This window comes from Protopterus annectens, chromosome 2.part0 (genome assembly GCF_019279795.1).
Source record: "Protopterus annectens isolate FY-2018-M chromosome 2.part0, PAN1.0, whole genome shotgun sequence".
Classification (NCBI taxonomy): domain Eukaryota; kingdom Metazoa; phylum Chordata; order Ceratodontiformes; family Protopteridae; genus Protopterus; species Protopterus annectens.
This window is the reverse complement of record NC_056728.1, coordinates 280,732,211-280,746,698: the sequence shown is the minus strand read 5'-3', so window position 1 is coordinate 280,746,698 and position 14,488 is coordinate 280,732,211. Positions and strand designations below refer to the sequence as shown.

Below are 14,488 nucleotides of genomic sequence, written 5' to 3'. Positions count from 1 at the left end.
GCCATGATTACAGGAATTTTGCATTCTTCCGGTATAGAGATGGGCCCTTTAGAGGGTGAGGGGGGGGTAAAGTTAGCACTGAATCTATCTGCCAGGATATTGGCCACATCAGTTGGTTCTGTGTATTTAGTGCCACTGTTCTGTAACTCAGAGCAGATCTCAGTGTTGCCATTGAGATTCTTGACATAGCTATAGAATGCTTTGTGGTTGTCTTTAGAATCAGTGGCGATTTTGCTTTCGTAACTAGCGTTGCAGGATTTTATGAGGTATCTCAGCTTCTTACTGACGCTGACCAGGGTGTTCCTCCAATCATGGGATTTTACTCTTTTTTGCAACAGTTTCTTCTGTTGAAGAGTTTGTTTATGGCAGGGGACCACCAAATTGGCTTCATTTTTTTTGGAGGATAGCATCTTGGTTCTGTTAGGGATAGCATGATCCATGCACTTGTGTAAGTGCTTATAAAGTGCAATTATGTAGGATTCAGCAGTTGTATTGTCCGTCTGCATGAGTGTCGTGAAGTTTACCACTTCTGTCTTCAGAAGCGTGAAGTTGGGTTTGGAGAAATTTTTTATTGTAGTTTCCCTAATGGGAGGTGGGGTCGGGATGTGGAGGTCTTGGGTTATTAGCTTGTGGTCGGATCTGACCAATGAGGAATTGACCTTTGGTGTGGAACACCAGTCACGCATGCTGGTAATGACCAGGTCTAGGATATTGCTGCCCCTGGTGGGGGTGTGGATAAGTTGATCCAAGGCGTTGGAATTGATGAATTCCAGAAAACGTTGAGCAAGAGAGTTGGTACACGAGTAGTTTTCCCAGTTAATGGTGGGGTAGTTGAAATCATCCATTATTAGGGTGTTGGGTTGTACCCGAATATTTTCCACTGTATCAAGAAATGAGGAGTGGGAATCCTGGGGCATGGTGGGGGATCTGTAGCAAGCTACAATTTGGACTGCGGTCTTGCCCAGAGTTAGTTGCACTTGGATAATCCGGATGCATTATGCTGAGCAACTAGCCTGGAGGTGTGGATATCCTTAATGAATATGGACAATCCTCTGCCTTTAGTGTTTCGGTCCACGTTAGGGGGCCAAAAGGTGTGGTATGAATTATAGCCTGGTAATGCAGGGATGCTCTCTGGAGCCTTGAACCAGGTCTCTGACACTGCACAGATGTCAATGTTTTCCATTTTAAGGAGTGCCTCGAGTGAGTGCATTTTGAGGTTTAGACTTCTAGCATCAAGTAGCATTACCGTCAGATTTTGCTTGCTTGTACCTATTACGGTGGTGAATTTGTCATTTGAACCTTGCCTAAAAAAGGCACTACAGGGGTGGCAAGAGCCTTAGTCAGTATCCAGAATCCCATGGGCGACAGGTGCAGGCCATCTCTGGCAAAGCATCATGCTCTGTCGATCATGTCATCCCAGGCAGACAGATACTGGATCCCCTTAGAATGACACCAGAAGCTTAGCCAATTGTTGAAGTCAATCATTTTGTCCTTGTACTGCGGTATCATTCTGGGCGATAGCATGATGCTACTCAGGGCTAGGGTCATACCTGTCTGGGCTACAAGATCAGACAGTGCTTCCATGTCTCTTTTCATGTAGTCCAGGGAGGTGTGTCTCAGGTCGTTCACACCAACATGGACAATGATAGTCATATTTGTACTTGTTGTGGAGTGACTTGAGTGCGTGGGTTATGTGACAGATCCTGGCACCCGACAGGCAGCTGACAGTAACCTTCTCCTTGTTTAGCTTGGTGAGTGGAATATCAGTGTGCCTGACTACAGAGTCACCTATTACTACTGTGTTGGGTACTTTGTTTTGCCTTATGAGCTGTGGTTGATTGGCACACTGAGTCTGTGGGTTATGTGTCATTTGGGTTGTTTTGGGGGGTAGAGGTTGCTTGCGTTTCTGCTTTGGAGGTCTCTGTTGCTTGAGCAAATTATTATTGAGAGCCTCCGCAAACGTTTTTGTGTTTCTATGTGTTGATTTTAGTGGTGTAGGTTTTGAGGGACTATGTGGTGAGTGTGGTGTGGTGCAAGTGTTTACCTTCTCCTCTTGACTGTCTAGTCCAGTCTTGGCAAAAGAGAGCTTTGCTTCCAGTTTGGCTATACAAGTGCATCTCTCACTGGTTATAGTGTTGGGTGTTAGGAGGAGAGGGCTGTCTGTGTACATGAGGAAATTGCCGCATTGCCCCAAGATGCCCAGATTCATCAGGTAGACAGGAGAAAACAGCAGGAGCTGACCCTTAGACATGCCTGGATAGGTGCTTATTTACTAAGTACTAAAAACTGTTTTCTTCTAGATAAGCAATGAAAGTTGAGTGCTGTAGTAATTAGTAGTTTATTTAGTGCTTACGAGTTCTGAACTCAAAGAAACAGATTTGAGTGCTAAAACTAAAAAACTGACTAGTTCTAAGGGAAAATTTGAAGAGCAGATTTTATGGCGCTGGGAACAGTTTAACCCTAACCAAGCGTCGATGCATAAAAAGTGCGTGGTTTTTTTTTTTTTTAACAGTAGCAAAGGAGCAAACTGATTTAAATAAATTAACCAATTGACCAATAAGAGCTAAAAACTGAGCCCCATTCCAGCAGTCGTTGATCAGACAAGTTCTAACTGCACACTCCTGCCACTCTAGTGCAGGGGAACCTTCTCCAAAAAAAAGATGGCCTGGTTTAGTGCTCAAGTTATACAAACAAAGCTAGATTCAGCAGGTCTGAATCTAGTCTATGCTACAGCAAACAAGGCATACCAATTTCAGAAAGAAACAGTTCAAATATGCAGGCACAATAAGCCTCTAACCAGACACTCCCAGCTCAGAAGGGCAGAATCTACCCTCTCCTCCCACAAGAGTGCAGACCACACCTTCTTAATGTAAAACAACTGGTCTGAGGCCCAAATGCGTAAACCAAAGGCTTAGAATAACAGTTACAATTTAATCAGGCTACTAACAAGAAGTAATAAATACACCAGAATAAATGCAATTAAGTACTTTTAAGAACAGGCAGCAAAAGCAAAATAAAGTAGAAAGAAACACAAATACAGTAAAAGCAGATGAATAAAGTGCATTTTTTATATAACAATAGAACATGAGCAAACTGATTTAAACAAATTACCCACTTAACCAGTAAAAAGCTCAAAACTGAGCCCTTTTCCAGCAGTCTTTAATCAGACAAATTCTAACGGCACACCCCTGCCACTAGGGTGCAGGGGAACCTTCTCGAAAGAAAGATGGCCTGGATCAGAGCTGAAGTTATACAAACACAGCTAGATTCAGCAGGCCTAAATCTAGTCTATGCAAACAAGGCACACCAATTTCAGAAAGAAATGGTTCAAATAAGCAGGCACAATAAGCCTTTAACCAGAAATTCCCAGCTCAGAAGGGCAGAATCTAGCCTCTCCTCCCACAAAAGTGCTGACCACAAACCTTCTTAATGTAAAATAACTGGCCTGAAGCCCAAATGCTTAAACCAGAACTAATACACTTTTAGAATAACAGACACTGAGCCTTCAATCATCAATTCCCAACTTAGAAGGATGTAAGCTACCTGTCCTGCCACAACAGTGCAGACCACAAACTTCTTAATGTAAAATAACTGGTCTGAAGCCCAGGTGCTTAAATCAAAAGACTTAGAATATTTGGATACAAAAATAAAAATGGGGGAGAATGAATCTGGACAGCTCCCAAAACATGGTGGCTTAAAAAGTCAGCTATTCATTTTTTTAGTCTTGGAAGTTGGAATGCTGCCCTGCATTACTTTTGGAGATCTAGAAATAGACTAGAAAAAAAAAACTCCAAGCATTCCTATACTGTGAGCATTTGTCTAACACTTCCATTCTAAAGCCAGCAGTGCAGCCTGTGCTAACAACCATACAAAAGGCAGCTAACTTTGCAATAAAGATCCGAATCTTGAAGATGGCCACCAATTCTAATTAAACCTGTGCCTCGCAGTGTACAATAAAAGACTGATTCTTGACGAGATTCTCCACTGTGGCTTACATCTAGAAAATGGGTCTATGTTTAACAATCGAATGTCTGTTCATCACACACAGACCATCAAAAGTTCCTTCCCTCGAAAGGCCAAATGATCGTAAATAGGTTCATCAAACGATGACAGCTGGTCAACATCAAGGGAACAGAAATAGTACGTACTTACAGGTAACGAAGGGATAAGGAAACCTGCCCTTCGCCACTGCAGTGCGATTTCGAGTTGGTATATATAATTAGCAGAGGATACAGTCCCCCCAGATAAGGGGGGGCTGGAGGATACAGCCCCCCCACATAAGGAAGGTCTGGTGTTCACCAAATCCTCCTGTTGTGTGAGGCTGCACTGCCCACACCCCTGCTAATTAAATACACCAACTCCAAGATCACACTACAGTGGGGAAAGGGCAGGTTTTCTTTTTCCTTCGTAATCAGCAAGTACGTACTAGTTCCTTTCCCTTGATGTTGGCCAGCTATGACCGTATGATGAACTTCTGTAAGATCATTTGGCCTTTCGAGGGAAGGAACTTTCGATGGTCTATGTGCGATGAACAAACATTCATGAACATTCCATTCAATTGGTAAACAGACCCCTGGAAAACTTCCTCCCATCCAGCAGAGCAGAACTCCTAATCCATAGGCACAAATATAGAAAAGTCTAAGATAGAAGCAGTACGTTTGGACAACCTGGCAAGTGGCCTAGAATAAAAACAGTAGATTTACATTTAGCTACCTTATGCTGGCAATGCTGCAGCCACAGCTTGTGTGACACTATTGCTGTCAGTGGGTCTTAGGTAGAGCATGAAGCTCCTCTATCAATAGACATGCCTTTTCTGTGTTGCCCAGAAGTCACAAATAAACTAGGTAAACAGTTTGTGCCTTGTAAACAAGCCAAAAGGAACCCCTGATTTCTTTACATAGTGCATAATTATATAGCCAGTGCATAATTATACAGCCACGTCACACTGAAAAAGTGTATCAGCAGACACAACCTTAGGAGCAATGTGCTTTTTAGGATCAAAGCTCCAACTGCCTGCAAAGAAGTTTACTGTGAACACTGTCAAGACTTATCTCTCAGAGGCCACATCATCTGATGAACATGGCCGGAGAGAAACCTTTTTAACTAAATGTGAAATCATATTAGAACTCAGTCTTACGAGCAACATAAAAAAAAAAAAATCAAGCAGCTTCAGCACATCTTATGAAATCTGTCCAAATAATGAGAATATCTTTGATAAGGGCATGTGCCACTGAGATTTATACTAAGCAGCAGAAAAGAAGAAACATGCCTTTAGATTCTTCTCTGAAGGAGCAATGAAGTCAGGCTCTGACCTACAAAAACGGTCTAGCTTATTGTTAAGGGGCAAGGGGACTAGAACTTTGGTACTGTGACTGCATGCATGCATGTCATTCCTTAGGAAGGACTTAAACTAAATGAAGTTTTCATATCCTCTTCCTCCAAGAGAGCACTTAAGTACATATTTGTAAAGTACAACAATAATGTGTATAATCTAAGTTTTCTATCACCCCAGGGCTTCAGTAAGACATGGCCTCAGGAAAACTGATGGAAAAAGAGGATTCAATACCCATGTTGGTCTTGGCTGGAGGGAGTCAATCTCGGGGGGAAAAAAGTGACTTAACTAAGGAGACAAAAAAAAAAAAAAACACTTCTTCAGTAAGCATCTTCAATCAATAAAGTTAATGCAAGGTAAAAGAGTACCCTTTGAATAAAACATCCAATTTTGAGAGAACCTCACAAACTCTCAAAGTAACTCCTCTACAAGTTAGTCTCAACAAACATGGATTCAGTCAACTTAGCTACCTCTATGCGGACAAAGCATACTTTGAAATGCTTACGGAAGAAAGCCTGAATAAAGAGACTGAATTAGTCCCAGTTTAAATCCTCAGACCTCAACAAGTGGGAAACCAGATCCTAGAGGAAGTAGTCTGAAAACTCCCATCGACTATTGATGGATGTCACACCTGCCATGAAGGTTCAATGTCCCAACATAATTCAATCAATGCCAGTGACATCCCCTCAGCTGAAATGTGGCAGAAGTTCCATCCAAAAACTGCTCACAAAAGTATGGGCCAGAGCAATCTGCTACACAGATTACAAGACCAAAGATCAAACTCTTGCTGGAAGAGGCAGTAACTGCAAAGACAGGAATAGGGGATATAGGTTTAGATTCTTGATCCCCCTGTATTCTGTCCCTCTGCCTAATAAAATATGTTCTTTAAACTGATAACATTATGAATATTAATTTAAGAAATGCTGTTTCATCTGCTCATATGGACATTTTACCTCTGTGAGCATCAGACAAGGCCTCAAAACTCAGGTTTACAGTGACTGTATACAGCATTATTAAAACGATGTGAGTAATAGCAGCTAGGGACAGTACACAAAGGTGAAAAAGCAGAACAGGCAACATTGATAATGTGCTTGTCATAATATCTAATAACTGCAAAGGCAATCAGCAGGCTTTGGAAGTTTAGAGATATTCTTTCTATATCAAATGCTGAGATGTTCCCTTGATGATTGCAAAAGTGTTCCAAACTGCTCGAAAGTAATGCATGGTTTGACAACAACCACATCCCTAAACCATGGTGCAAGACATCCTACAGCAGACATTGTAGGTACAGCTACTGTAATTATTAGTACAGGCTTTTTTTTTTTTTAAACAGAGGCTCTAAGCATCAACGGGAGAGAATCCCACTAGATGAAGCTTTCCTGAATGAAGAGCTAAAGAAAAGATAGAATTCATAACAGTACAAATCAACTGACACTCGTGAAAAGAACGGCAGAGAATGTATCTATGAATGCAGTATTCATTCTACCTGTACAATCTCAATCTTTTTACTAGACTTCTTTATGCAGATGATTTATTCACCTTGCAGACAGATTCCTAGAAATTTCTCCAGAACCTTTCTCACATGAAGCGCTACTTCCACACTTCTTTTTCAGCTTCAAAGATTAAGAACATATTATATGACAATCAGCATAAATTAGAGTTGTATTCATTTCTAATTTCAATACTTGCTGTAATACACGTTTCAGTTTAACAAAACAAAGACATACCTTTTCCTAAATGCGTGCTAATGCTCATATATCTAGCTGTCCCTGTAAGGCTTTTATGTTCTCTGTAAGGTATGTGCTTTTTTGTTTCTGGATCTATATATTCCTTTGCCAGACCAAAGTCTATTATATGGATAACATGTTGGTTTTTGCTTCCTGGTCGTCCTATTAAAAAATTTTCTGGTTTTACGTCTCTGTATATCAAGTTCTTTGAATGTACATATTCCATGCGGGTAATCTATAACAAGGGGAAAAAAAGTCACAAAAAAGTTTTAAAAAGAGATCAGCCAATATCATGATCAAAGAAACATGAAAACTGGTGGGAGTCAAAACAATAAGTAAAAAAAAATCTGTACAATTTCAAATTCAGTACATTAAATGACAAAATTCCGTGACTTGTTCTAAATTTAATGAATTTTATTTTTGCTCAGTTTTGGAATTTCATCAACTGTAGAGAGGAGCAACTTACATAACAGAGCTGGTTCTGAAATTACTACTGAGCATATAAACCACTGAACCAGTGACATCAACAGCTTGCTGGAATCATGACTGAAGATAAACAAATACACTTTTTCAAATATTGTGGATTACATGTTGAAATTTCTGGCTATTTCGAACCGGATGCATTTTACTTTTGCTCAACTCTGAAAGAATTTCACATGCTAAAGTACTTTACTTTTAGTTATGTACTTACCATAACTTTGGATGTATGGGATCCATCTCGCCTACATTCACAACAGATGGGTTCGGAGCCGATCCATCGGCTCCGACTCGGCAACTAATACACTAGCACGAAGTCTCTCATTGGCTGGGCTACTCCCTATCCCAGGATGCACTACACCTGCTTCCCCAGATCTTGTTTGTTCGCTTTCATACATCCATGCAAACACAGAAAACTAGTAGTCACTATAACCAACTAAAGTTCTTCAAGAAAGATCGCCAAGAAAAAAGAGACTACAGCTCCTCTAAATCCGAATGGAGGGGGGAAGGAGGGTGGGTACTTATGAATGTAGATGGATCCCATACATCCGGGTTATGGTAAGTACATAACTAAAAGATGTAATGGGATCCTATCTCGCCTACATTCACAACAGATGGGACAGCGCCCCTAGCACCTACATCCCGGTGGCTCATTGGAACACACTCCTGAGAACTGTGGAACCAAAGGAAGCTCTGCCTCGAGAAACCACATCCAATTTGTAATGAGAAATGAAAGTGTGCGGAGAAGTCCAGGTTTCCGCAGCACAAATATCATCTATTGATAACTTGGAGTGAAAAGCTACGGAAGTAGCCATTGCCCTGGTAGAATGAGCCTTGACTGGAAAGGGAAGGTCTTTGTTAGCCTGTGAATAAATAAAAATGATACAATCTTTAATCCATTTAGATATGGAGGTTTTGTTACTGGTTGACCCAATTTGTTCACTGCAAAGGAAACAAACAATTGATTTGATTTCCGCTTGAGCGGTTCTATTCAAATAAAAACGCAGTTGTCTATGTGCCCAATTGATGCAAAGTATATTCTGCATTATTAGAGAATTCTGGAAAAAGACAGGGAGTTCTATAGTTTGTTGAATACAGAAAGAGGAGGCCACTTTTGGTATAAATGCAGGGTTTAATTTCAATGAAACTCTATGCTTGTGAAAAATCAAATAGGGAGGATCAGAACAAAGAGCTTGAAGTTCTGAAACTCGCCTAGCAGACGTTATGGCTACTAATACGGCCGTTTTCCAAGACAGAAATTTTAAATCACAGGTAGCAGCTGGTTCGAAAGGACGGGCAGTTAGGGCAGCAAGAACCATATTCAAATCCCAAGGGGACAGGATGAGATAAAGGAGGCCTAAGGAGCCAAGCCCCTTTAAGGAAAGCCTTACAAAGTTTGTGAGACATCAATGAAGGTTCAAATGAAGCATGAAAATTAGAGATCGCCGCTAGCTGAACCTTAATGGTAGAAACTGAAGAGCCCGACTGAAAAAGGGAGGCCAGAAAATTCAGAACCTCCGATACTGGTGCAGTGAGAGGATCTATACCCCGTTCTTGAGCCCAGAAGGCAAACCTTTTCCATTTACTGGAATAAAGTTTGATGGTGGAAGGTTTATGAGAAGAAGACAGTATGTGGACCACGTCCGGCGAAAGAGCATTGTCTCGGACTAAGGATGGAAGTGGAGTAACCATGCTGCCAACTTCAGGGACCTGAGAGACGGATGAAGCCGTCCTGACTGATGAGTCAACAGGTCTGGCACCGGATCCAGAAACCATGGACCTTCTATCGCATGCCTCTGTAGGAAAGGAAACCAAACTTGACGAGGCCAGTGCGGGGCAATCAAAATCATCTCGCTCTCCATGTAAATGGCCTTCTGTATCACCCTCGGTAGGAGGGGGAACGGAGGGAAGGCGTAGAGAAGACCGGGGGGCCAAATGTGAGTCAGAGCGTCCCTGGGAATCTGTCCCTGAGAAGGGAACAGTGTGAAGAACTCTCTGCATTTCGCATTGTGAGGGCTGGCAAACAGGTCGCAGCAAGGAAGACCCCATCTGTCGAAGATTTTCGCAGCTATACCCTGGTTGAGGGACCACTCGTGGGGTAAAAGAATGGTCCTGCTTAATCTGTCCGCAATCACATTGGACTTCCCCGGTATGTGCGTTGCCATTAGAAAGCGGTTGGTAGCTACCGCCCAGTGCCAAAGTCTCATGGCTTCTCTGCATAGTGGGTAAGACCTGGTTCCACCTTGCTTGTTTATGTATCACACCACCGACATGTTGTCGGATAGGATAGTAATCGGGCCCTGTGGGAGAGCGTGATGGAGAGCTTGGAGTACCAATAGTACCGCTCTCATCTCCAGGACATTGATATGCAAATGCGTTTCCTGGATCTGCCATGTGCCTTGGACCGACCTGTCCAGGTAATGACCCCCCCCACCCTACCTGGGAGGCGTCCGTAGTCACAGTGGCAACGGGACGTTGAGGTATAAAGGGTCGCCATTGGTCGAGATTTGATTGGAGAAGCCACCAATGCAGATCTCGACGGCAACTTTCCGTGATTATGATTAAGTGGTTCAAGGGAAGTTCCTGATAAGACCATTGAACCGACAGTAGCCATTGTAAAATTCGCATGTGAAGTCTGGCCAAGGGAACTAAAAGTATGGTTGATGCCATCGAGCCCAACAGTTGTAGGATCCGATGGGCCGGGGCTCTTAGTAGGGGAAGACAGGATTTGACTTGATCTTGTAGGACCTGAATTCTTGCTGCCGGTAAAAAGGCGCGCATTCTTTTTGTGTCTAAGTCTGCGCTTATGAAAGTAATACGCTGAGATGGCTGTAGTACAGATTTTTGCAAATTGAACGTGAAAAAAAAAAAAAAAAATAGTAAGAAATAGTAAGAAATAGCTGTTAAAACAGCTGTTTGGTTAATATAGACAAAAATTCCCTAGGTCAAGGACCAATAAGGTAAAAAGAACCACTTAGCTCCAGCCAAGTCGAGACCACGTCCAGCTTGTTAAGCGGCAAACGAGATCTGGGGAAGCAGGTATAGTGCATCCTGGGATAGGGAGTAGCCCAGCCAATGAGAGACTTCATGCTAGTGTATTAGTTGCCGAGTCGGAGCCGATGGATCGGCTCCGAACCCATCTGTTGTGAATGTAGGCGAGATAGGATCCCATTACATCAATTTGTTTTACACAAAGTGTAACAGAGTTGTGTTCCCACAGCACTACTTATTCTGCGAAATAGAACAAGTTAAAGGTACAAACTTGCTGTAAATCTGATTCTGTGACAGTAATTCATAAACACTTTTGCAAGAGAAACTAAAATAAGTTATCTGTTTAAAAATTAACAGTCTACCAGGTTGTCAAAAAGGAACTCTCTAGTGAATAAGGGGGTGAATATTAGTTGCAGGACAGGTGGGAGAGCATATAAGGGAACTGCAGAAGACGGTGAGGCTATAACAGGGAGAACCAAATCTGATTTGTACAGAAAAGGACTATAAGACCGACCTTTACTCTACCCATTCTGGCTTTCTAGAGGCATCTGGTTATGAGCAGAAATGGGGGAAAATGCATACAGGACCTGGGGGCCAAATGTGGGACAATGCATCACTTTGGGGCTTTCCTTTCTGAGGATAATGTAGAGAAGAATCCGTCACATCACAGAAGGGTCTTCCCATCTTTGGAATACCTTTTGGGCTACTACACTGTTGAAAGACCATTTGTGTGGGAGCAAGACTTGTCTGCTCAACCTGTCTTCAATCATGCCGGATGTACCCTGTATGTTAGTTGCTACAAAAAATGTTATGATGTTAAGGCCCACTACCAAACCGTCACAGTGCCTCTGCATAGGGAGAGAAGACTGGGTTTCTCCTTGCTTGTTTACTTACCATACCACAGCCAAGTTGTCAGAGTGAATGGATACTGCAACCAAGAGGAGCAAATCCTGAAATGCCTGCAACACTATGAGCGCTCTCATCTCCAAAAAGATTACATGTGATTTGGCCTCTTGTGATGTCCATGTACTCTGGACTGTTCTGGTGTTGGGGATTTGCTTAAAGAACAAAGGGTGATCATGCAGAAAGACTTTTTGGGTTTGTCCACCACACTAGATGCTTAATGTAACTTTTATGAAAATCTGACTGTATGTGACATGGACTGAGTTGCTTGTGTCCACTGAATCCTGAGTAAGCACTGCAAACCCCTCATGTTTAGCTGGGCATATGGTACTGTATGGATTAAGGAAATCATCAGGTCTAGTACCTCAAGGTACCTGTGGCTGCACTGGGGAGTCTGTTCTTCTGAAAGGTTCACGACTTCTTGAACAATGTAAAAAAATCATGTATGGTGGTAACCACACCCTCTGAAAGAGGGCATCTAACTGGTGGATGATGATGTGATGGTTCCAGTTGGGATTTTGACACAATGATGATGCTCCCCAAAGATAGACACAGGTGGTGCAAATATTGCTTTGTTGTGACATGTTTTTTCCATAGTGGCCGTCTCTTTAAGCTATTTGCCCATCTAAGGAAAGATTATCAGCTCCTAGTAATTGCATGTGAGCTGCAACAGGAGCCATACATATGGAGAATACCATGAGGGCTGTGCTGAATCTTAGAGTGGCAGGCTCTGAAAAAGTAATGACTGGCTCCCATTCAAAAATGCAGGAATCTCATGTATGACTTTGCCATTTTGATATGTAGGTAAGCATCCTAAACATCCAGTCACCTGCCTTAAGACAAGGTACAATGGACTGCACCATGACTATCCGGAGTAGCACTTTCTACAAATATTGATTTAAGTGACTTAACAGAGTGCTGGTCTAAATTCCTAGGTCTTTTGGGGTACCAAGAAGTAAGAGCAAAATCTGAACTCCCTCTGGTCTGCTGGGACCTCTTAAGACTACTTTACTTGTTTATTTTTTTACATCTTGTCATGTCACCCTCCTCTGACAGGCTGAAACTAGTGAGGAGTGCAAGGATGAATGTTTGGGCTTGTTTTATATCATAGCCATTCTGGGAAAATGGTATCAAGTAGTCTCTGGATATAATTTCCATTATCCACCTATCCTGTATGACAGTTAGCTATGTAGGTAGATGTAAAGAAAAACATATCCCCCGACTGCTTCTAGAGTGAGACAGTTGGGCAACTCTTCAGGGTTCATACTGAAGAAATACTTACAAAAATCCCCTGAACTCCTGCTGGTGAAGACCACCTATATGTCTAGGGTGGTGGTTATACAAGAAACCCTCTTACCACTGGATCCAATGTTGTACTGCTGCCTCTGCTGGGACTGTTGGGAGTTGTGAGATTTTTTTTTTACACTTTTTTGGTTCTTTTCAAAGAACCTTTGAGAGGTGAAATCTTAAACCATAACAGCAGTCAGCATTTTGCCCTCTTGCTTACATTTTACAGTTTAAATTGCACCTTTTGCTCAAACAAGGAAGTTCTATCATAGGAAGCATTAACAACAAAGGCCACCTTGAAGTGTTCCACAAAATCAGCAAGGCATAGCCAAAGCCTGCCGGTGCACTGCAATACCTGAGCCAGCCCCTCTAGCTACTCCAGCAGTTACATTTACAAAATGCACGGCCATTGAAGAGAGAGAAGTAAATTGTTGCCACTTGAGTCTCCATTGTGAAATCTTAGTATCTTAGTTTCCCTCCAGAAAATTGTTTCAAGAATATCCGTTTTTTTTTTTTTTTTTAAGCCAGATCCCCTCTGAAACTGAACCATACGGGCCAAGTAGTTCACTGCCCTGACTGAAAAGTTACTCGATGCACTATATGCTTTCCAAGTCCATCCATCTTCCAAGAGTTCTTATTCAGACGATGGACAACTTCAGGGTCCTTCTAGAACCTCACATTTGGTGGCAGCATACACCACTATGGAATCTACAAGTGGCCTTTTGCTCCAATGCTGTCTTGTCTTTGGGGGTTCACAGCTCTCTATCAGTCTTTCTGGGAATTGGCTCAGTTACATTTGTCTCTTTCTACACTTTGCAGCATAACATATTAACAAGCTTATGAAGGGGTGCCCTATCCAGGTTGCTGGGGAGAGGATCTCCTTCTCTTCTGCCTCACATTTCCAAGATTTCACCAACTGTGGCATGTCTTGGGGGGATTGACTGCAAAATGTCAGTACCAATCTCATCAATTTCAGCATTGAAGGGTGAATACTGGTGCTGATCATCAGCACCAAGACTTCTGGAGCTGAAATCAACATGGAGGATTTTGCTGCCAAGGGATTGAATGTCGAAAGGGTCAATGCTGGCAATGGTCCTGACAAGTCTGGAACTCTATGGTCAGAACACTACTGGGTCAGCACAGAGATCTCCACTGACAGAGAGGGCATCAACGTCAACGAAAAGGGATATTTTAGCATCAAAAGCATCAGTACAGGTTGCAATACTGGTTCCAAGGCTACAGGAGCAGAAATAAGGCCCAGAAAAGGGCGACCACTGAAGGAGATTAGGAGTTCTTTTGAAAGCCCTGGACCTGTATGAGACTGAGATAACACCATACTGCTGATGAACATTAGCAAATGTCGACATCACCTGCTCCTAAGCTAGCTGAGCTAGGTCTGAAGAGACCTGTATAAGCAAAAAGAAGTTGCAGATGCTGGACATGACAAAAATCAAGAAAACTGATACCCTAAGGAGAAGCTCCCCAGTATTCTCCTCCAGGCCAAGTCAGTAGCTCCTGAGGACTCCTGTCTCGGGGAGACGTGGAGCTAGAAGTCACCAGAGAAGAAGATCCTGGGGGGATTGGGGAGACCGACATTCTAGGGACCTTCACAGGAAACAACTACTCCAAAATAGGGACCTCTGAATAGTCTGCACTTTTTTCGTTATTTTTTCACTGGGTGAACAGGCTTTACAGGGTATTTATCCTTGTCCCGGTCTCTCTCCTTCTCCAAAATCTCCAACCGTAAGAGCCCCTTGTACACTTACTTCGT

General features: G+C 42.5%; 1 protein-coding gene across 7 annotated transcripts in view; it reads right to left on the bottom strand.

Annotated features, from left to right (window-relative positions):
* CSNK1G3 (casein kinase 1 gamma 3) overlaps positions 1–14,488 on the bottom strand; it is a 2,843,512-nt gene that overhangs the window by 675,392 nt on the left and 2,153,632 nt on the right. For all 7 annotated transcript variants that reach the window (XM_044060767.1, XM_044060768.1, XM_044060770.1 and 4 more), the window contains one exon: positions 7,060–7,294. In XM_044060767.1, the coding sequence (XP_043916702.1) occupies positions 7,060–7,294 (235 nt within the window). The remainder of the gene's footprint in view (positions 1–7,059; positions 7,295–14,488) is intronic.